Source organism: Taurulus bubalis (genome assembly GCF_910589615.1).
Source record: "Taurulus bubalis genome assembly, chromosome: 9".
NCBI classification, from domain to species: Eukaryota; Metazoa; Chordata; class Actinopteri; order Perciformes; family Cottidae; genus Taurulus; species Taurulus bubalis.
This window is the reverse complement of record NC_136597.1, coordinates 9,355,183-9,376,145: the sequence shown is the minus strand read 5'-3', so window position 1 is coordinate 9,376,145 and position 20,963 is coordinate 9,355,183. Positions and strand designations below refer to the sequence as shown.

The 20,963-nt window shown below is 41.5% G+C and overlaps 1 protein-coding gene across 1 annotated transcript in view; it reads left to right on the top strand.

Moving 5' to 3' along the window:
- The window catches only part of LOC306741512 (neural-cadherin-like), a gene marked incomplete at both ends in the record, with an annotated part of 78,597 nt that overhangs the window by 28,949 nt on the left and 28,685 nt on the right, over positions 1 to 20,963 (top strand). Inside the window, 14 exons of the mRNA XM_079223811.1 lie at positions 178 to 403; positions 1,486 to 1,690; positions 3,287 to 3,398; positions 5,490 to 5,739; positions 8,357 to 8,499; positions 10,006 to 10,178; positions 11,598 to 11,766; positions 12,569 to 12,739; positions 13,151 to 13,323; positions 16,114 to 16,281; positions 17,464 to 17,713; positions 18,232 to 18,359; positions 18,759 to 18,945; positions 20,621 to 20,764. Coding sequence (XP_079079937.1) covers positions 178 to 403; positions 1,486 to 1,690; positions 3,287 to 3,398; positions 5,490 to 5,739; positions 8,357 to 8,499; positions 10,006 to 10,178; positions 11,598 to 11,766; positions 12,569 to 12,739; positions 13,151 to 13,323; positions 16,114 to 16,281; positions 17,464 to 17,713; positions 18,232 to 18,359; positions 18,759 to 18,945; positions 20,621 to 20,764 — 2,499 coding nt within the window. The remainder of the gene's footprint in view (positions 1 to 177; positions 404 to 1,485; positions 1,691 to 3,286; positions 3,399 to 5,489; positions 5,740 to 8,356; positions 8,500 to 10,005; positions 10,179 to 11,597; positions 11,767 to 12,568; positions 12,740 to 13,150; positions 13,324 to 16,113; positions 16,282 to 17,463; positions 17,714 to 18,231; positions 18,360 to 18,758; positions 18,946 to 20,620; positions 20,765 to 20,963) is intronic.

The window sequence follows — 20,963 nt, the reverse complement described above, 5'->3', positions numbered from 1 at the left end:
ATACGAATAAAAACAACAACTCTTTATGTGTCGTGAGCCTTAACTCAGCAAACCCAGCAAGAAATAATCACCTATTTAAAATGGTCATCTGGGTATTCCTGTTAGTATTCAAAGCCAGCAGTATTGGATTGGTTTGGATCCAGCACTTGAAAATAAAGTCATTATATTTCCCCGTAGGTGGTGACGGCTGCTTTGCAGTGGACAAGAAAACAGGCCAGGTGGTGACCACAGGGTTGGTGCTTCAGAGGGATAGAGAGTACTTGTTAAGCGTCGTGGCCCTTGACGGCCTGGGCAGCCGCAGTGCCCCCGCCATGCTCTCTGTAGTGGCAGGAGCCAGAGCGCCGCAGTTCACCAATACGAGCTACGCCATCTCCATACCAGAGAACACGCCGGAAGGACAGCCGTGAGTACTGCATGTGTTAACATTTACTCACACATACATAAACAGGGAGGATAAATTAGCGCTGCTATTTATATATATATATAAATCCCATTACTGCAATTTATATTAGAAAGGCCAAGGCCAAGGCCAAATTATATATATATATATATATATATATACATATATATATATATATATATATATATGTATATATTTTAAATGTGTATATATATATATATATATATATATATATATATATATATATATATATATATATATATACATACTGTATATATTTAATTGTATGTAATTTCTAACATTGTGTGACGGAATTTGGCCTTGGCCTTTTTAATATAAATTGCAGTAATGTGATATCTTTTTGCAGTTATGCTGCGGCTTTTATTCAAATGTGGTCTATTCCCTTGTGGTTATCACCAAACACTCTTTGTCGGATTCTTTATTGTTTCCTCAATAGGTATAATTGCCTGATACTGAAGAACACAATAAGGCTGCGGAATATAAAACAATGTATTGTATTGTATTGCTGAACGCAATCATGGATGCATGCATGAAAGCATACTAATTCACTCACAAAAGGATAGTTTTAAATGTGCATCACTTTCTATTAACCTTCATTTTTGACAATTGAAATTGAAAATGCATGCATAAATGTCTCTGCAAAAACAAGTCCTATAATACCTAATGCAGACATGCGGAAAGACACACTCTTGTCTTAGGGGTTGATTTTCAAACAATACCTGTTAAGATTCATGCTGATGAATATTCATTTGGTCACACTCAAGTATGAATTGACATATCATCATCTCACACCATTAGCGGAACGCAAACCCTCTAAACCGTAAAAACAAACATTGATATCTGCATAATAGTATGACGTTATTACACAGAACTGACAAGTACTGATTGACTGTGTTTATAGCACATAGTCAATGGGCCGTACAGTAATTGATTTTCATTACAGCGCAGTGCTGATGTCAGAAAAGAGGATTTAGATTTTAATGCCAACATGTGTGCAACTGAAATCAAATAATAAAGACTGTTTCTCCTTTCCTTTTTTCAATACTTTGTTCTGTGTTCTGCAGCTTTGTGGTGGTGTTTGCCATTTCCTTCCAGCAGCAGCCAATCAGCTACAGCCTGCTGATCAATCCCAGTAGTCTTTTCAGCATCAGACAGGAGACGGGGGAGATCAGTCTAACCAGGACGCTCGACTATGAGAGTGATCAGCGGCGCTATCTGCTGATGGTGCGAGCTAGCGAAGAGCCCGGCAGCCTCAGCACTGCCACAGAGGTTAGTCTATTAGAGAATGATACAGGAAGCAAGCACGAGTCACGTACGAGTTCATGCGCTCAGGTCAACTAAGCCCAAAGCTGTGGTCTACTGTGATGTTTTGTTATTGCATCTGTCGCACAAGCATTTACTCTAACTGCTAAAATATGCTGAAATGAAAAATATGCTTTGTTGCTGAGATTTGCTGCGTTGTGCTCTCCCACTGGACTTTCACAAAGCTCTCAGACAGACCCGTTTACAGGGCTCTCAAGTTTTGTAAGACAGGTAAGAGTGACATATCCCCCCCCCCCCGGCCCATTCCGTATAACCACAGACCAGCCTCCCTCCCCCCCATATTATTATTAGCTTTATTTTCATTGGTTGCTGGATTACATTTCACCCAGATACAACAGATACGTTTTTCTGATTGGCTATTCGTGTAGCCCATTTCTTTTTTTTGATTGGCTGATGAGTGGCACCTCGCGGCAGAACTCCAGGGGATTCGGGGGAGACGCGCTTAATTCCTCCATGGTGAGGGCAGCGCGACCAGGTCATGTTTGTGCGCTCCGGCACATTAAATAGCCTAGAGTTTTTTTTCAGCGTGAGAAATACGATCTGTGGCGAGAGGGCGTGACTTAAGACCGAAATGCGTGACAGTCACGCTCAATGCGTGACACTTGAGAGCCCTGCGTTTATACCTAAATGTTATGCGGCTGACAAGTCTGCCTTCACGGCAATGATCTGATCTCAGCTCTGACCTATTGACTTCACACTACTTGGCGATAACCACAGAAGAGAAGCAGCAGAGTTTGTGTCTACAGTAATGGCATGGCTGAATGGTTTTGAAATGTTAACAAGTCAACCAAAGGCCCAAGTGATTTTTTTCTACATTTTGTTTCACCCTTTTGATCTTTGTGTCACAAAGTGCTTGTTCATGATCTGGAGATGAACTGTGGAAGTTACAGCACACACTCTGAGGCACTTGGCATAAGTAATATAATAATCCGAAAACCTCATTCGCAAACGAATATTTCTAGATAAACTATTCATGAATTCAGGATCATTTGAATTATTAATTCAAAGATTTTGTTCCCCAATTATCATGTCAGGCACTCACTTCATACCACAGATTCGGCAGGCGAACTCTCCCTTGGTTCAGCTGCATGCTGTAGGGGAGGAGATGGAGACTGGGAAAACCTATCCCAGCTATTTCAGGACTATTACTCAGCTGTCACTTCACACTTTACACATAGTGGTGACGGGGAGCTTGTTAGGGGGGGGCGGGCTATTCGGCTGAGGGCCTTTGTCGGAGAAAGCACACATGCTCAGAACATTTCTATTTTTGACTCAGAAAAATCATGAAGTGGAAGATAAAGCATGTGTTGAACTGGCAACTTGAGAAACTATAAAATGCAATTCAGATTAAGCTTTGCGGTCAGCCTCCTTCTCAGATAATTTCTTATGGTTGTCTCTTGGATGTGAGGGTTATTAAAAAAAGCTAATTTTGTATTCTTCTACTCTGATTTTGTCTGTTTTTGCTCCTTTCCTGTCCCGGTCTTCTCCTCTCTATTCCTCTCCTCCCCTCTCCTCTTATCCCATCACACTGGCACTAATCAGGTTCAGGTGTTGATAACGGATGAGAATGATTGTGTCCCGGAGTTCCTCCAATCCATCTACAGTGTGGATGGAGTCCCTGAGACTGTAACCACAGCAACATCCCTGCTGCAGGGTGAGACTCCTCTGACCCCATATTTCACATCCATCTGTTTCTTTTGAAGTGGAGGAAGAAACTATCCAAAAACTATTTTTTTCTGCAGGAAAACAACAGATTTATTCTGTGAGAAAGCTAACGCTGCATTTCAGACCTTGAGTCATTGTTTCAGCTTATTGACCCATAATGTTTCCATTTTTCTATACTGAAGGAAACTAATATATCTTTCAGATCTGTGCTCAAATAGGCTCAGTAATACTGAGCTAAACTAGCTGCTACAAAGACAGCATACATTTGTTTTGATTAATTATGTGCTGTATGAATGATGGCATGTCAATTTATCTGTTACTGCATGAGGCTACCTTATAATTATCAATTATGAGGCTGAAGGCGAATGTCTTGCCATTGCCACTGCTTAACTTGAGCAGAAATGTTTTGTAAAAAAAACACACCAATGAAGAAACATTCTGACTATAACCTTCATCAGATTCAGTTTCAGTTTCATAATATTCCTTATAATGTAACTTATGTTTCTAACAAATATGTTTTGCCACTGTGACTTTAACCTTTTTCTTGTTTGCTGTTTGAAAAAATTCCACTTCTGATTGCACTCCTGAGGATTTCTGTTTTAGGATACTGTACCTTTAAGATCCCTTTGCAATATTAAGCTACAGCCTTAAATGAACAAGGACCTCAACAGGATTTTTTTATTTTTTTACATTCTCTTTTGCTTTACTCACACATTAACACATTAGGGGCTCAAGGCAAAAATACCCAAAGTTCAGAAAAAGTAAAGAAATGCCAAATTGTTCAGGATTCGACCTGTTTGACTTTTTAGTTCCTGTCAAATGTTTCTGCACCTGTGGGACTTCAGTCGCTCATGGACTACCTCAGGTGATGTGTGAGACTCTTTAGATGGGCAATTGTTTCTAGCGAATTCTCTGTGAGAAAAATGGAACTAATTTAATCTTAAATCTTTCGAATACACAGCCTGGAGCAATATAAATTGTTAGCGATGCACAGCCAGCGGAAGGAGAAAATGGTACCCAATAAAAACCAATGCATCAACAAAAAATAAAACAGGAAGAACTCCGCCGAGGAGAGATCAAAGGTAGAGTGAGTAAAGACTCCCTGACTTCTAAAATAGCTACCTACGGGAAAGTTAGATCATTTTGTTACACATTGACTGTTTAATACATCATGAAAATGTGTAAGTTTATATCTCAATAAAAGCGCCTGAACTGACGGACGGAAGCCCAGAAGGCCCCAAACAACTCAGATCAAGGTGGCAAAAAACCTGAAAAAATAAAAACAAGTTAATTTCGCAATCTGCTGGACTGCACGCTAACTAATGAGATGTCAAAGTTTTGAGGCGCAAAGGAAGTGAAATCCCCCACTAGCCCATCAGCTTGCATTCTTTCGGGCAGAGACACAGATGAATACAATGAGGCTATCACTTCCACTTTACCCACTGAGGAGGAGAATATATAAATAATCTTGATTTAAAAGCACCTGTGACAGTGAGGTTTAAGGGAAATTTACTACTTTAATTCTTTAACATTTAATGAGCCTGTCACATTATAACCACTATACAAAGAGTGTATCATAAATTGATGCATGGGCTGATGGTGCTGATGCTTGACACGGAGGAAATAAACACATCAAAAGAATATCCAACATGCAAGCGCTGTGAGCCAAACTCTGGAGAGGCTGTGAATAAAATTGACTTTAAGTAAAATTCACCAAATTTGTATTTGCACTGCAACCAAGGGTGACAGGGTATGTGGCTGCAGTCCCATCATGCATTACAAACACATTTATAGTATTTCTGTGTAATTACCTCAGAACATAATAATTTCCAAACATCTGGTTCATTTAATTGGGTTCTTTTGCTGTTTTTAAACTCATTTTTGGAAATGGTCGAAGGGGCACAGTGCTGTTTGTGTGCTCGTAATTGTAGCTGTTAGAGCTTATGATTTATTAAATGTTTTGCAAAAAGATAATGATCTACAGAGATGTCAACATAGTCATTAGCTGATGTCATCTCTGCAGCTCATTTCAATTAACTGTAAACTGATGGTCCTTGTGTGATGTCTTCTCTCCCGCCAGTGTTGGCCACGGACTGTGACTCGGGGTTAAACGCTGAGCTCACCTATTACACCTTGAGCCCGGACTTCAGCATTTCACCCCATGGGACTGTTTTCCCTGCTGGCCGGCTTGACTATGAGAGACCGAACCATCTGTATGAATTTGTGGTGATGGCGATGGACAGCGGAGAAGAGCCTCACTCTGGCACTGCCACGGTCCGTGTGAGGATGGCCAACATCAACGATGAGGCCCCTGAGTTCTCCCAGCCTGTGTGAGGAGCTTTACCACTTATGGAATTCCATCCGTCATTTGTCCTTTACATTTTGGCCATAGTTGTTTGCAGTTTATTTTGCCTTTTTGCCAGACAACAACAAACTTACTTAGGGCTCAGAATGTAGCATCTGGAGGAATATATTTTGGAATAAAAAAGTGTGAGGCCAGGACAAAGATGCTATGAGAGGATCGATAAGCTATTATAAATAGTATACAGTGTATGGGTCCCTCGGAATGTTGATTCAGATAACACAAAAAGTTTATTTTCGTGGCACCTTTCATACACAAAAAGCAATGGTTTACTTGTTACGCTGTATGCTTTGTTACTGTGGCCCAAAACCTAACAGCAACAATTTGGCCAAAGTTCAGCTGCAAAGATCAGAGTTTTTAACCAAGATGACACGTTTAAATCATTTTCCCGCTGCTGGCACTGCTTTATCTCTGATCCACCAGCTGATCACTGCTCATAACATCAAAGCTTTGCTCTTTGAGCAGACATTTAGTTGCACCACAGATATATAAAAGGTTACATTAGACATCACAGACCTGCTTTCCTAATATATCATACTACGAGTCATGCTATGAATGGTGGCCAACTTGCTGTAGTAGTAAAAGCATCACCAGTAAGACAAAGTTCAATATATTTGATTTGGTGTGTTTATCACAGCCATCTGGCATCAAAACAAGCTGTTACTCAATTCTCACACATTAACCACAAACACAGTGTGACATTGTTACTTTCATAGCATGTTCTGGGGGTTTGCTGAAACTGTCTCTTGTTTAGTACTCTCGTAAAATCGAGCATTCAAACGACGTTCGCTGGGGTTTATTTTTGGCCTCCTTCAGACGTACGCAGTAAACTGACATTCGGATGCAATCCAGTGTGTCCTCGACCGCCTTCTTGGCAAAGCTGTGTGAGTGGGTGGGCAGTAACTGTCACTGAGGTTCCACTGTATTTATTCCCCCGAAAGAGTAAGCCGCTTGTCCTGTCAGTCATGTTTCAATGACCTTCACAGAAGACTGTTGCGTACCTCTGTTACTCGCCTCTTGTTGCATTGTCAGGTGTCAGTCTCGCTGGGTGGCTAGACACAGAGCCAAACAGGTGGGCCAGGAGGTGCAGATGTAAGCAGACAAACATAAAAATGAGGAGGAAAAACACTCAAACATGGTTGCAGGGCGAGCGAGAAGAGAATACCAAAACATGCACAGCGAGTAGACAGGAGACAGCCAGTCAGATATGCAGATAAACAGAGAAGCCTGTCGGCAGTCAGACAAATTCTCTTGCCAGACCATCAGACAGATAGTTAGAAATGCAGGCATTTTGCCAGCTAGGGTGTGTTGGACGCTCCGTCATACTGTGGCATGCTGAGATGTAGATAAGCACTGTGAGGGCAGAAGAGGAACAGAGTGGACAAAAACAGCAACAGACCGACATGTAGAGGTGGACTGACGGATACTGTGGTGTTTATGAAATGTACTTTGAGTCAGACTTATTGAGATACAGGCTTGTTGAGATACATAGGACACGTGAGTGGACGGGGCAATGTTTCCTGGGATGACCTCTGAGTTGCCATCTGAATGAATTATAGAGAGGCTAAAAGAGAGCGACAGACAGACAGAGAGCCTGTGAAAATGCAAATAGCCCAACATGCAGGCGGGCTTCCTCCGTCTGAGTACAACTTCCCAGTTCAGTGAGATGAAAGGAGATGCTTCAGGAAGAAAAGCCAAGGGAGTATATATGTCTCATCCCAGAGAACTGCGGAGAGGTGGCCTCTGAGCCGGGTGACAGATTACAGGTCACTCATGTTGCCACGGAGACTGCCGCGGCTGGCGGAGATGAATCACCCATCAGCGTTCTTCTGTAAACCATCAATCACCTCTGACTTCTCACTACAGACACCAACACCCACCCCAACACACTCACACACACACATTAGAAGAGGATACAGCACAAAATCTCACAGGAGATGAGTTCTGCTGACCAATCAACTCAAACCCTGTGAGAACACCGCCCCCTCTTACAGTGTATCCAACTCCTCTACGTCTATCGGACTACCTCGTTCCTCACGCTCATCTCCTTTCCCTCTCACTCCCACAGATTACTTTACCTGTCATTTCAGTGCCAGCCGTCTTTCTTGTCACCTGTCCCTCTCTCCCCTCTGCTCTGTTTTCCATCTCTTCTCATCTCCACGTCCTCCCAAGTCACACAGTTCATCTCCACCCCATCGTGCTTTGTACCACAGTGGTAGATCCGTCTCCTGTGTCACGCTGGGCATCTCGCTGGCCAGCTCCACAGAGCAAGCAAATCACGGTTGACATTTTAAAAGGCACTGGATCAAATGGCTCACAGTGGGCTGGGTATGTGGAAGCCCCATTTGTCCAATGACTTCACCATCCCAGTAGACATCATCATTTGTCTCTAGTCTGGCCAGCTAAAAGGATAGGTTAAATCACAGTGACAAGCAAAAGCCACAACCATACGTCTAATCAGCCTGCTGATGCTATGGACTGTGTGAATGACTTGTATCTCCTCTCTGTGTGTGTTTCTATCATTGACTTTCATGTGTGTACTCTCAATTCCTTGCCCTTTGTAAAGCTTGAGTTCCACTTTGCAGATATCGAACGTTTGTATCCGAGGACGCGGGGCCCAACACCCTCGTCGCGACCGTTCTAGCCAAAGACCCAGATGGCGATGGTATAATCTACTCCATAACAGCAGGAAATGAGGAAGGAAACTTTGTCATTGACAGCCAGAAAGGTGATACTTCTTAATTTTTCCAACGAGGCTTCACATTTGCAGCTCTCGTTCTAATTGACAGGCTTTCCGTCAAATCACACATTCCATTTCCTCTATTACGTTCCTGCTACAGTGGTGGGAAATGAACGCCCTCTACTTTCAAAGTCAATGTGGAAAGATATTGGAAGTTGATATTAAAAGCTGTAATTTCAATACGAGTGTCGTTCCTGCTATGATTGGAAACATAAATATAAACTATGAATAGAAACTGTAAAAAAAAAAATCTTTTGCCTATACGCAGAGGAATGTTTCTGAGCTTTCTACCATTGGTGACTGCACAGTTTATCTTTTTTATTTACCCTTTGATCCGAAACCAGTGGCAATCACTGTGACATTTGTCACCCAACCCTTTCAATTCAATTTCACAACAACTGCTCTATCATAGCTCACAATCTTCCAGCTGCGCTCTGTCAGCTCCTCTTTCTTTTGTGTCATCTTTTTATATTCCTCTCCACCCTTTCTGTGTATCGTCAGGGCAAGAAAACGCTAAGGCTCATATCCTTTGGGTGCAGGAAAAAAACACTATACTCCTTCCCACTTACTGTATATGTGAAGAGTGTTGGCTCATTGAATAGCTGCTAGAGCTCGTGTCGCAATTTGTAAACAAGGTTGACATTTAAGCCGGGAGAATTACCGTGTACATCCCACACTTCACTCATTTTAATGTAGTGGTGCAGTGCTGTCAACGTCACGCATTGTCATTAGGAGCTAGGACCCTTCTCTGCTCGGTGGCCAGCCAGGGTCACAAGTAAATTGGGAGAGAGGAAAGCCAGGCACTCGCATCTGTGTGTATCAGCACGCTGTGGTGTCTTTAATCAAGAGCACTGAAAGACATGAATAGAAACGCAGCGAGAGAATAAAAAATCTCCCGATGCTCTCACTTCAATGAGTTCCCCCCACATCACAGGCTGCTTGTTCGTCCTGCAACCTCTGATGTTTTTGTATTACTGTTGACGAGAAAGATGTTGACTCAGATGCTGCATCCTTTTATCCCAACTTTTATCTTGACTGTTACATGAAAGACAGACAGAGAGTAACAGCTAATAGGCATCTGCTGAGTCTGGTTAACTTCTAACCCGAGTCACTTACTACTTTATGTTTTTGCTCAAGTGCGTGAGCTGGATGGGCATCTTTAGGGGAGAGCATGCAATTATTAGATTAGCAATGTGACAAAATCACCACTGTGAAATTGGGTTTTTGGATTTAGTCTGCCTATCAGATTTTTACCTTTCTGTGGACTTCTGATGTGAATTTCTCCACCAGTCGCTATCTCGCCCCTCGATTTGTGCAACAACAACATGCAGTATTCTCTTTCTGCTGTGTTTATATTGATAGCACATTCCTCACCGTGCAAGGCCACAGTGGCAATAGCATCCTGCTTAATGACTAATGGAATGGTTGTGCTTAAAGTGTAAGGACGGACCATGTTTTATAATGTGTAATTTAATGGGCCTGTGGTCTTTGTAGGGTTGATTCGTCTCCGCTCCACTCCCCTGCCCAAGCTTCAAGGCCTGGAGTACATCCTGAATGTAACGGCCACAGATGACAATGCATCAGGCGGCCTGCACCCTCTCGTCTCCACCGCACGAGTCATCGTTGGAGTTGACGATGTCAACAACAACAAACCTGTATTTGAGGAGGTGAGGATCTTTTAAAAATACTTTTTAAAGGGAAACTTTCCAACCTGGGTCTTTTTCTCAGAAATCATCAACTCAGGTGGTTCGTGCAAAGTCAACACGAGGTGGAAAAGAGAGCAGAATTTCCCTTTAATTAATTATTAGTTAGTTTTAAGGGTATGTTTTGTTTTGAGAAATACACTTATTTGCTCTTTTGCTGAGTTAGATGATAAGATTTTTGTTTACTATAACGACTGGAAATATGAACCAGCTAGCATGGCTCTGTCTAAAGGTGACCAAATAAGCATTATTTACCAAAATATCGAACAATTCCTTGAATGCATTGTTTTTCTCATTGTTTCTGTTGTTGTTGTTGTCAACCTGAAGCCTTCTTAATAGCTGACAGTCCGTTGTTTTGCCTCAATTCAAAGAAGGTGCCTTCACAAAATTGTTCCATTCTTCTCTGATCTGTGTCTCAAGCTCTCTGTGCACTTCAGTTATTCCTCCGTCTATCACTCCTTCCTCCCTCTCCTCATCCCACTCTCCAGCTTTTGTTTTTCCTGCCCTGGCGTTCTCATTTCCCTGGCCTCCGTCTCTCTCCGCTCTGTTTTCCCAGGAGTTCTGATTAGCCTGCACAGCCACTCTATCTTTAGGCGCTCCATTGGGATTTCAATTAATTTATGAAAGAAAAGTGCAATATCATCACAATATACTTTACCTGTTTAATTAACTTTCTCCTTAATTAGGAATGACTTGAACTTCGGCAGAAGACAAACTCTCCTGAGGTCTTTCGGGTTGGCTGGAGTCTTGGCAACTTGATGTGTTTTAAATATCAAGTTACGCCTCAGAATCCATTTGGGCTGGAATGACCTTATGTTTGATATTATGTGATTATTATGAACAGCTACCTACAGGCCACACTATCTGTGCCATCACGTCCCATGAACCCTTGCATTATTCTTCTTTATATCGCTCGCTCACATCCTTTGATCCATCTTCCTCCCTCTGTTTGACTCAAGCTCCTCCTCGCCTTTTGTTTTTCATTTTTCATGGTCATTCTGTTGAAAGAGTAGCTCGCATTTATATATGATTTCAAAAGAGAAAGACTCCAGAGAGCCGCTCTTTATCTGGGGCATATGTTCATGAGGGGAATGGATTGAATTCCTGGTTTAGACAAAGCTGTTCACTGCTGGCTCTTCAAAAGAAATCAGCTCAAGTGTTTCTATTTCCTTAGATGTGGGCTATTGTATCTATAACTTTCATATTGTTTTTGATGCACTGTACCTCCCTGTGTGTGTGTGTGTGTAGTGACCTTCTACTTAATTGGTTTATTTTCTTTGATCTGTTTTTTCTTATTTATGTATCATATCTCATATATGAGTATTGCTTCATGTATTCGTGTGTCTCTCCTTTCTTCTGTCCCCCTCCCTCTCTCTATCTCAGTGCCAGCGATATCGTGAGCGGGCTTCAGTGCTGGAGAACCAGCCATCGGGGACTTTTGTGTTGCAAGTGCATGCGGTGGATGCAGATGAGGGAGCAAATGGAAAAGTCAAATATGGCTTAATGCACCGAGACAGCACCATGCCTGCCTTCAGAATTCATCCAGAGACAGGTAGAGCGGTCACGGATTGTCTGGGCTAAAACAGGTCTCAATTAGAGCACTGAGTTCTCTCTAGGTAGCAGTGCTGCACGTAATGATGGTAATTGACATCTCTAATTCAACGTTCAAGGAAATGTTCCTATAATTCAAGTTGTTTTTCACAAGAATGAGTCAAATGCCAAAACCTGTCTGCCAATCACCAATCCATTTATTCTGGTCAAACTTGGTGTTATGAAAATGACTCACCACATAATGAAGGAAAGCAGTCCTAACATGTGGAGTCAACATATTATGATGTCACTTCTTTAAACCTGTTGAGCCCTAGGGTCCCCAGATCAGGGGACCCTTTTATCAGAAAAATCAAGAAAAAATCATGGTACAAATCCCCCCCCCCAAAAAAAATAAATAAAATGAAAAACATGTTAGGTATCAAATGAAACATAAAAATCAGGGCTACAATAATATATAATCCCCATGTACAACCTCTAAACACAACTCAAACAATAAATAGGATTAGGGGTTAGGGTTATTAGGGTGTGGGCTTAAGGCTTCTGTTCTTTTATCCTCATCTCAAGATTTCATAACAAAGTCACTGCACTCGAAAGGGATGCTTGACTTACTTAGAGAAATGTGCAATTGTTTACTTGTTTTCTTGATTTAAGTGTGGATGGTTACATTTATATATTGATGGATGGATGTATCCCTTTATGGGTGAACTAGAGAATTTTTCAATGGCTGGATGAATTGAAATGCATTCATGTGTGTGTGTGTGTGTTTGTGTGTGTTCGGCGGGGGTTTTGTTCTGTATTCACAGGGGTGATTGCGACAGCCAGACGGTTCGACAGGGAGCGGCAGAGAGAGTATTCAATTACAGTAACGGCCACTGATTGGGCAGAGGAGCCGCTCATCGGCATCTGTCAGCTCACTGTCCAAATACTGGACGAGAATGATAACAGCCCCAAGTTTGAGAATTTGCGCTATGAGTGTAAGTAATAAAAACAACATACATGCTGGTACGACTTTAATACATACAATGTGTATTGTTAGAGTTGGAGGATGAGTGGTACTGGCCTTGTGTTCACCTTTTTTATTTTAATTGAGTCATCTGATTTAATTGAGGATGTTTTTGTGAGTGTGGATGCAGTAAACAAGCCTTCACATTGGGTATTATTTTGAGGGGGAAATGAAATACCATTCATTCTCCTGCATAATTAATTATATCTCTGTGTGAAAGTACACAAAAAACCAACCTTGGTAATAACCTAAATTAGTTTTACATAATAACCATGTTCCGACTATGTAACCAACTGGCCTCCTGCTTGACCTTTAGCAAACTATGCCAACAGCCTTGTACGTTTCTACTCTTGTGCACATACATTATTTCTATCCCCTGCAGACTTTCTGAGAGAAGACACTTTGGTCGGTACCAGTTTCCTTCGCGTGGCAGCTCACGATGATGACTTTGGAACTAATGCAGCTATCACTTACTCCATGTCCCTGGAGCCGCCTGAGTACCTGCGGGTCAACCCTGTCACTGGATGGGTCTACGTTAACCAGCCTATATCACAGGTCAGTCAGCAATTATCAGTAGGCTCTCTGTCAGCCAGTACACACACACACAGACACACACACACACACACACACACACACACACACACAGACACACACACACACAGACACACACACACACACACACACACACACACACACACACACAGACACACACACTCACAGTCTGTATCACATGGCGGCCTGAGGGTCTGTGTCAACAACGTTAATGAATAAGCCACATCTAAGTGCCTCTGTCTGCTACTCCCAATATGGGGTATGTGTACTCCCAGAAGTGACGCACGTGGAAAGAGCACCGAGAAAGAGGATGGAGTGAGACTCATTCAAGTCACAAATTATTGTAAATAGGTTTTAATAGCTTGGGATTCCTGTGGTTATATTTTATGGCCAGTTGTGTCTATTTCCCTACTAGTGTTATTAAAATATCCTATAAAAGTGCATGTAAATCCTCAAACTCGTAGCAGTAGCTGTCCCAAAAAATAAAGAGATGCTGATTTTAAGTGTATGGCACAGGTTTTTAAGAAGCTAATTATTGCAAACCAAGACTCTATGTCCATCTTAAATACTCTGACTTTGATATGAGAGATTCAAGGCCTTTTAATTTCAGTTTATCATCTGAGGCTTTGATAAGGAGACTGACAGCCTGCAGCAGCTTGAGTCGAGTCATGTATTTTGAGGCAATTAACTGGAACAATTTGAAGGCTAGAAGATTGTGCATGTGATTTAAACTTAAAACGCAGGATGACCTCCACAGCTGTTTTTAAAGTGTGAATTATTTTAGTGATATTGATATACATGAAAACTAGCTATGAAGATTGGCAAGTTGTCCTTTACTGGTTTATGTTTTTCCACTAATTGATGTAGTGCAAGTGTTACCGTGTCAGGGATGTAACACAGTTTTTTTTTACATTTTTGATAGGTGTGTTGTAGACTTTGATGCTTTCTAGCCTATCAGCGCTCTTCTTCCTGTTTTTCTCTTTCACTCTTATTCAAATGTAAGAGTTGTTTTTTGGCTAGAAACTTGCAAAAGCACTATGGAGCGTCAGCCATTTTTTATTCAACATGCTTTTTAGTGCAGTAGTGCTAGAAGTCTCTGGAAATCTTGCCGCTGACTTCATGCAAAATTAAATGTGTTAATCCCAAACCCTCGCTGAACAAAGCTGTTGCGTATTTAAAAGTGGTTTCAGAAGCTGTGTGAATCATCCCGCAATCTTTTTCACTGTAACTTAGATTGTAAAAGCACTTCATTGAATGTTAAATGTCTCAGCTGGTCTGATACATTGTTCTCTTTTGATTTGGTCATCACAGTTTCTGATTACAGAGAATAAGTATTACGGCCATATTTCACACCACTCTTCAGAGTAAAGTGGGCAGCGCAGTTCCCAATCCACTTCAGTGGAATATGAAGGAGCCAGGGTATTGAACTACAGTGATTATGTCCTAAGACAGTACAGCCAGAGCCAGCCTCTCCATACTATACAGTGCATCTCCACAGACAATGAAGTGGAGAAGATGGAAGAGGTTGCTGTGACTGTACCCTGGATATCTTCTGGATCTGACACTGTTACTGCAAATTAAATTGTAAACCTTGGTTGGATGTTCCCACAAAGTAAGGTAGGCATTCATTTGTTGTGAACGCAGCAGCTGCTGGTCCACATTGGACATCACAGAAAGCAATATTTGTTCTCTGGTTTCAAGCTCTGGAAAAGAGTTGTACTTGTTCACAAATAGTAATTGGATTGTCCCAGAAATAGATAATGCAATTTCTATAGTAAAGAGAGATTTCTTTTTATCTGCCGCAAAATAATAGAGTGGCTAGGCCACGATTTGCATTGATAGAATAATGTTGCTGTTGGCTGAAACGTTACATCTTAACAACTGAATTCTTATACGAGCAATTTTTCATTAACAAAGTGGTGTACATGACTTGTATTATCTTTTACTGTGAGTGTTTGGAATAAAATGTCCTTGTGTGGGCAAAAAGAGGCCCTTTAGTGGATCTTTAGAGTATTTTTTGTCTTCACGCTGGTCTGAGTGTAATGTTGATGTTACCCATTGTCTAATTTAGATGAACAGAATAAAACACTCTAATGACCTCTTAAGGAAATGTGTAGCTTTCCCTGCAGTGTCCACTGTGCTGAAATACAGTTCCTCAGTCAAACGTACTCCCTTATTTCCGAGTGGTTCAATTATAACACAATTAGAAAAATAGAAAAGCTTTTATGCTACCTGAATTTTAGCTTAATACATTTTGTAGGCCTCACACTGCTGCCTCTGTTGTTCTTCACCTAATTAAATGATTTAATGCAACGTGCAGGCAGGAGCTTGAAGTCATTACTCTCCACCAGCTGATCATGAACTGATCACTCTGAGCGTCAGCTACACACTTATTCACATTACGCCGAGGTCTATTTAAACACCACGTTCTGCACCGTTAGTGGTTATTGTCACCGGCCAGTTTCCCACAACCCACTGCTGCAGACCAGACTGGAGACACAGCCATGCTACTCTAATTACAGCAAGATGGTTTAAGAGCTATATGTGGATTTTGTTACTTAATTTCAAGATGCATCACTATATTTTCCACATCTAATGTGTTGGCATAGGAGACGAGCATGCAGTTGAGCAGGATCAGTCAGTTTTATTAGTTTTACTGGAATTAGAGCTGCGGCTCATTTGATAGTTCATCAAGTAGTTTCCCATACATTTTCTGTCAAATGACTATGTTTAAATCAGCTAATTGTTTCAGCTCAAAATATTATGAGGCTACTTTTGACTCAACCTTTGCAGAGAACCTATATCACACGGGACATCATAGCGGCCGATGGGGGGGAACGAAACACTTCTGTGGAGCTGGCGGTCACCATCACCAACGTGAAGAACCAGCCTCCGCAGTGGGAGAAGGAGAGCTACAGTGTCGTCATCCCTGAAAACGCCGCCAGGGACACGCCGATAGTGGTACGTGTGACTTTGATCAAAGGTATGCTGTTTATATTAGCAGCTGTGCCGTTGAGCTGGTCTCTTGATCTTTGCCATTTTTGAGTAGCTGTAATTGAACCAGCTGAGTGCTTGTTTGCTTACCCCCCTGGATTAGTGCACAGGCTGAGTGTTATTCAGACACTGTTCTCATTGTGCTCGAAATACACCTTTGAAAGCTTGTCAGTGCGCCGCAAAATCTGAAAACGTGTCTTAGTTTGATGCTTTGTGAGAAAGCTGACATTGGATTGCCTGTGCTAAGCAAGTTTCATGACTCCAGGCTTATTAAATTCATTCAAAATGTCTCATTTGATTTGAGGAATAAAAAAGCTGTCAATCTGGAGAGCGAACAAATCCCTTTCACCTCGAGATAAGAAGTTATTATAGGCTCAGACAAAAAGGTTTGACTCTCATCCTACTTCGTTTCTTACTCAGATAATCAATTATCACAATAGTTGTAATCAATATTGGACATAAACGATGCTTCTTAAATACTACAAACCACAAATGAGGTCTGACCTATCATGTCTGGACTGTAATTATGGAGCTATAGCTCAGTATGGAGTATAGCCAGTTAGAATAACTCAGCATAAAGACTGGAAGCAGCGAAAAACAGCTAGTCCGGCTCCGTCAAAACTAAAATATGGTTACCAGCAGCTCTAGAACTCACAAATTAACACGTTGTGTGTCTTATTTGTTATGCCAGACTGTTTCCAGTCTTTATGCTAAGCTAAACTAAGCTGATCGCCTCCCTGCTTTAGCTCTTCTGAGCCACAGAGACATGAGCGTGAACATAAGCTAAGCTGACTGTGTCCTGGCATTTCATGGAGTGGTAATTATCTTCTCATCTTACTGTCGGCAAGAAAGCAAATAAGCTTATTTCCCCAAAATGTTGAACTAATCCTTTAAAGCAAGACAGTTGATCGGGGCGTGAATGTTCACGTATGACATCCTACGGGTTTAGTCAGTCAGCCACATGGGTTTACACTGGGAAACAGATTCTCTGAAGGAGTGGACCACACGCTTTTTGACCATTTGCTCAGCTCAGGGTTGTTTTCTGCTTCTTTTTTTTTTTTTTTTGCATCTCTCTTCCCTAAACTCAAACTAACTGAATCCAGGCTTTCAGCCAGGCAAAATCATGATTTAACTCCTCATCCTATTCAGACAATCAAGGCGACCTCTCAGCTGGGTGATCCGAGGGTGACCTATAACCTGGAGGATGGCATGGTCCCCGAAACCAATATGCCAGTTCGTTTCTACCTCTCACCCAACCGCGAGGACAGCTCTGCGTCCATTCTGGTGTCCGAGCCGCTGGACTACGAGACCACACAGGTCTTCTCTCTTCGGGTTCGGGCGCAGAACGTGGCCGCGGTGCCTCTTGCAGCTTTCACTACAGTTTATGTCAATGTTACAGGTAAGTTTTATTATATTTATGTAGCGTATCATTTAGTGTAGCGAGAGGTAATTACCTGCTGGTTTATTAAATGAATTGTCAAAATGTCAAACCCTATGACACCCTAGGGTTTGAAAAGGTAATGATACAGATATAATAACAGGATGAGTCTAAACTAAACTGCTGTATTTAAATAAATGTATTCATAGAAGGCTTTGTTCATTCTTTTCTTGCAATATATGTCAAACACAAACATGATTTCTTTGTCTGAGGTTTGACATAAAATAGAGAAAGCATCATTTGATTATCTTTAAGCTGTTAAGCATAATGTTGAGTTCATCTGCAGGTGAAGTAGTCAGTAGTCAGCCGCTTCAAAAAACAGTGTTGCTCTCATGTTTTTTTCTTTAGAAAATCAAACCTTTGAATCTTTAATGGGTGCAGTTACAGGGACTACAGGTTTGAATGCCAGATCGTTTATTCCCTAATTACGATGCGGAAATTAACACATTATCAATTTGCTACCAAATCTCTCTTCCCAGATGTCAATGACAATGTGCCATTCTTCACATCCTCCATCTACGAGTCCTCAGTAACAGAAGGAGCCCAGATAGGGACGTTGGTTCTCCAAGTGTCTGCCCATGACAAAGACCTGGGTCTTAATGGAGAGGTTTGTGGTTATCTATTATTTGTCTTCATGCTGTGCGGGTGTAAAACAATGAAGAGACGTTCAACCACCTATAGACTACTTTTCTTTAGGGAAACATCCCTGTTATGCTAGAAGGAGTAACATCAAACCTTAATCCCTTCAGTGCGGAAGCTTTTATTCCACAGTCAAGGTGGTATTGGATACTGTGCCATCACAGTTAAGTGACTGACCTGTGTGACAATATAGGTGGGATACAGAGTATCGATCAAATTTTGTCTGTAATAAGAAGACAGTCTCTGGGAATATGATAGAGACCTCTTGACATTTACAGCTACAAAACCTTTAATTGCTGCTACTTCTGCAGGTTATTGCTTGAAAGAATACTGTGGCTTAATGTTTTCAATTTCCTGCGCTCCACAGATCACTTACTCTCTTCTGACTGACAGCAGTGGTGACCACCATCTGTTCCGCATAGACCCAAAACTTGGCATCATCTACACAGAAGCTGTGTTTGATCGTGAGGCCCGTAGCTCCTATTTGCTGGAAGTTCAATCAGAAGATGGCGAAGAATCGGCGCGACCTGGCAAGAACAAACAGCCCAACTCAGGTTGGAAATTATGAGGATTTTAATGATGGTCAGACTTTTTCATCTAGCATTGTGTGAGGAATAGGTTAAAATGTTGGGAAGTAAACTCACTGGGAGAAGATTTACACACATATCCATACAGTTAGCTTAGCTTAGCACAGACACATAAAACATGGGGAAACAGCGAGCCTGGCTGCGTTCAAAGGTAACAAAATCGTCCCACAAGCACCTCTAAAGCTCACTAATTAACATGTTCGGCAAAGTTTTGTTTGTCTAATCCGTACAAAAACCTGTAACACACATAGCTAAGCATTAGCTTTGCTCCTATCCTACTTAGCACTAGCTAGCCTTTTGGCTGTAGCTTCATATTTACCTTACAGACATGAGGGTGTTATCAATCAACTAACTAAGCAGTACAAATACAACAAGTTATTTTTCATTGCATTTACATTCTAGACACTATGTGAGTTGGCAGAGTTAACTTTGCCTTTTGCAATGTCCCATGTTCATAAAAAGCAACGTTGTTCTTGTCCTGAAAATGAAGTTATTAGTCTTGCATCCTCTGTGCACTGTGTTTTAAACAGACTGCATTGGCACGATTCATTCATTTACACTTTGGGATTGACTTTGAAAAGTGAATCCTAATTTGATTTGGTCCACTGCCCTTCTCTCTTCCATGTGGACATAGCTAGATAATCGAGTTAAATAATAAAGTTGTCTTTGCACTGTTTTTTGTAACAACTCCTTTTTTTTTTAATCCCGTTTTTGAATTTTCATTGTTCAAAATGTTACCAGTGTGTTTGTTTACCATGTTCTCTTTGTGAGATTTTGTTATGAAGCCTGTATTTAGAGTGACGTAATAATGCGTTTTTATTCAGAAGTGGATCTTTTGCAAATGTTTGCGAAGGAGGTAATAGGGGTAAAGGGTGATGTTTTGAAGCAGTAAAGCCTTCTCTTCAGAGTTGCAAGGGCTGCTTAGCATCTGCAATGAGCCTGAGCTGTGTCTTGGGCTACGAAGATCCCACCTCCAGAAGGGCTCATCTCCTCTGCAAACATTACCTGTCTCGCTGCGTCAGCTACACCAAGAGGAGGAGGGAAATGCAAAAATAGGCCGAGAAAATAGAGCCGGCCTCCACCATCATCTCTCACTGCAGCAGCTCCAAATTAACATGTCACCCATGTATATAGTTTTAGCAGATAATTTACTCTTTCTAACTAAAGAAATAAACAGCGTAATGAGGAGGGCACCGATAAGACACAAACACTTGTCATCTTATAAATATTTAACCTTCCCAGTAGAGAGGTTCTTTATCTACTGTGCAAAAAAGCAGCTTGTTGAACAGGTTTAGCCCCATTACTGTAATTCTTTCTGTTTAAAACAGCTACCCCAATAAGACGATATACTCTTGACAAGATGAATAATCAATGTAATTTACAGCACATATTTATGAGTAATGTTTTTTCAGATTTCCGTGTCAATGAGGCACTTTGCGTTCGGTTAAGTGCTTCTTCCCCACTAAACAGTGACAATAAATTGTAGAATCAATAAACAGATGGAGGGAAAATACACACATACTGTGTTTGGCAAAGTGTGTGTGTGTGTGTGTGTGCGTGTGTGTGTGTGTGTGTGTGTGTGTGTGTGTGTGTGTGTGTGTGCTGTGCCGCTTAATCTTCTGCCATTCTGTCATTCTTGCAGACACAGCGTATGTGAGGGTTTTCATCAGCGACGTGAACGACAACAAACCCGTCTTTGCTCAGCGACTGTATGAAGTCGGTGTCAACGAGAATGCCGATGTGGGCCTGGCTGTTGTCACCGTTAGTGCTAATGACGAGGATGAAGGTATGCTTGATGAGGCAGCAGACTGAGGAGGTCCCAGGGAGATTTCACCGGTGCCATTTGCTAGAAATAAAGGTTAAAGAAGCCAGCCAACCAGAACATATATACAAGTTTTTGTGTAACACCTAGAATCCTCAAAGAAGTTTATAATTTGCACTTTTTTTATTTCTTCCTTTCTCTTGAAATAACAGTAAGCAGTAAG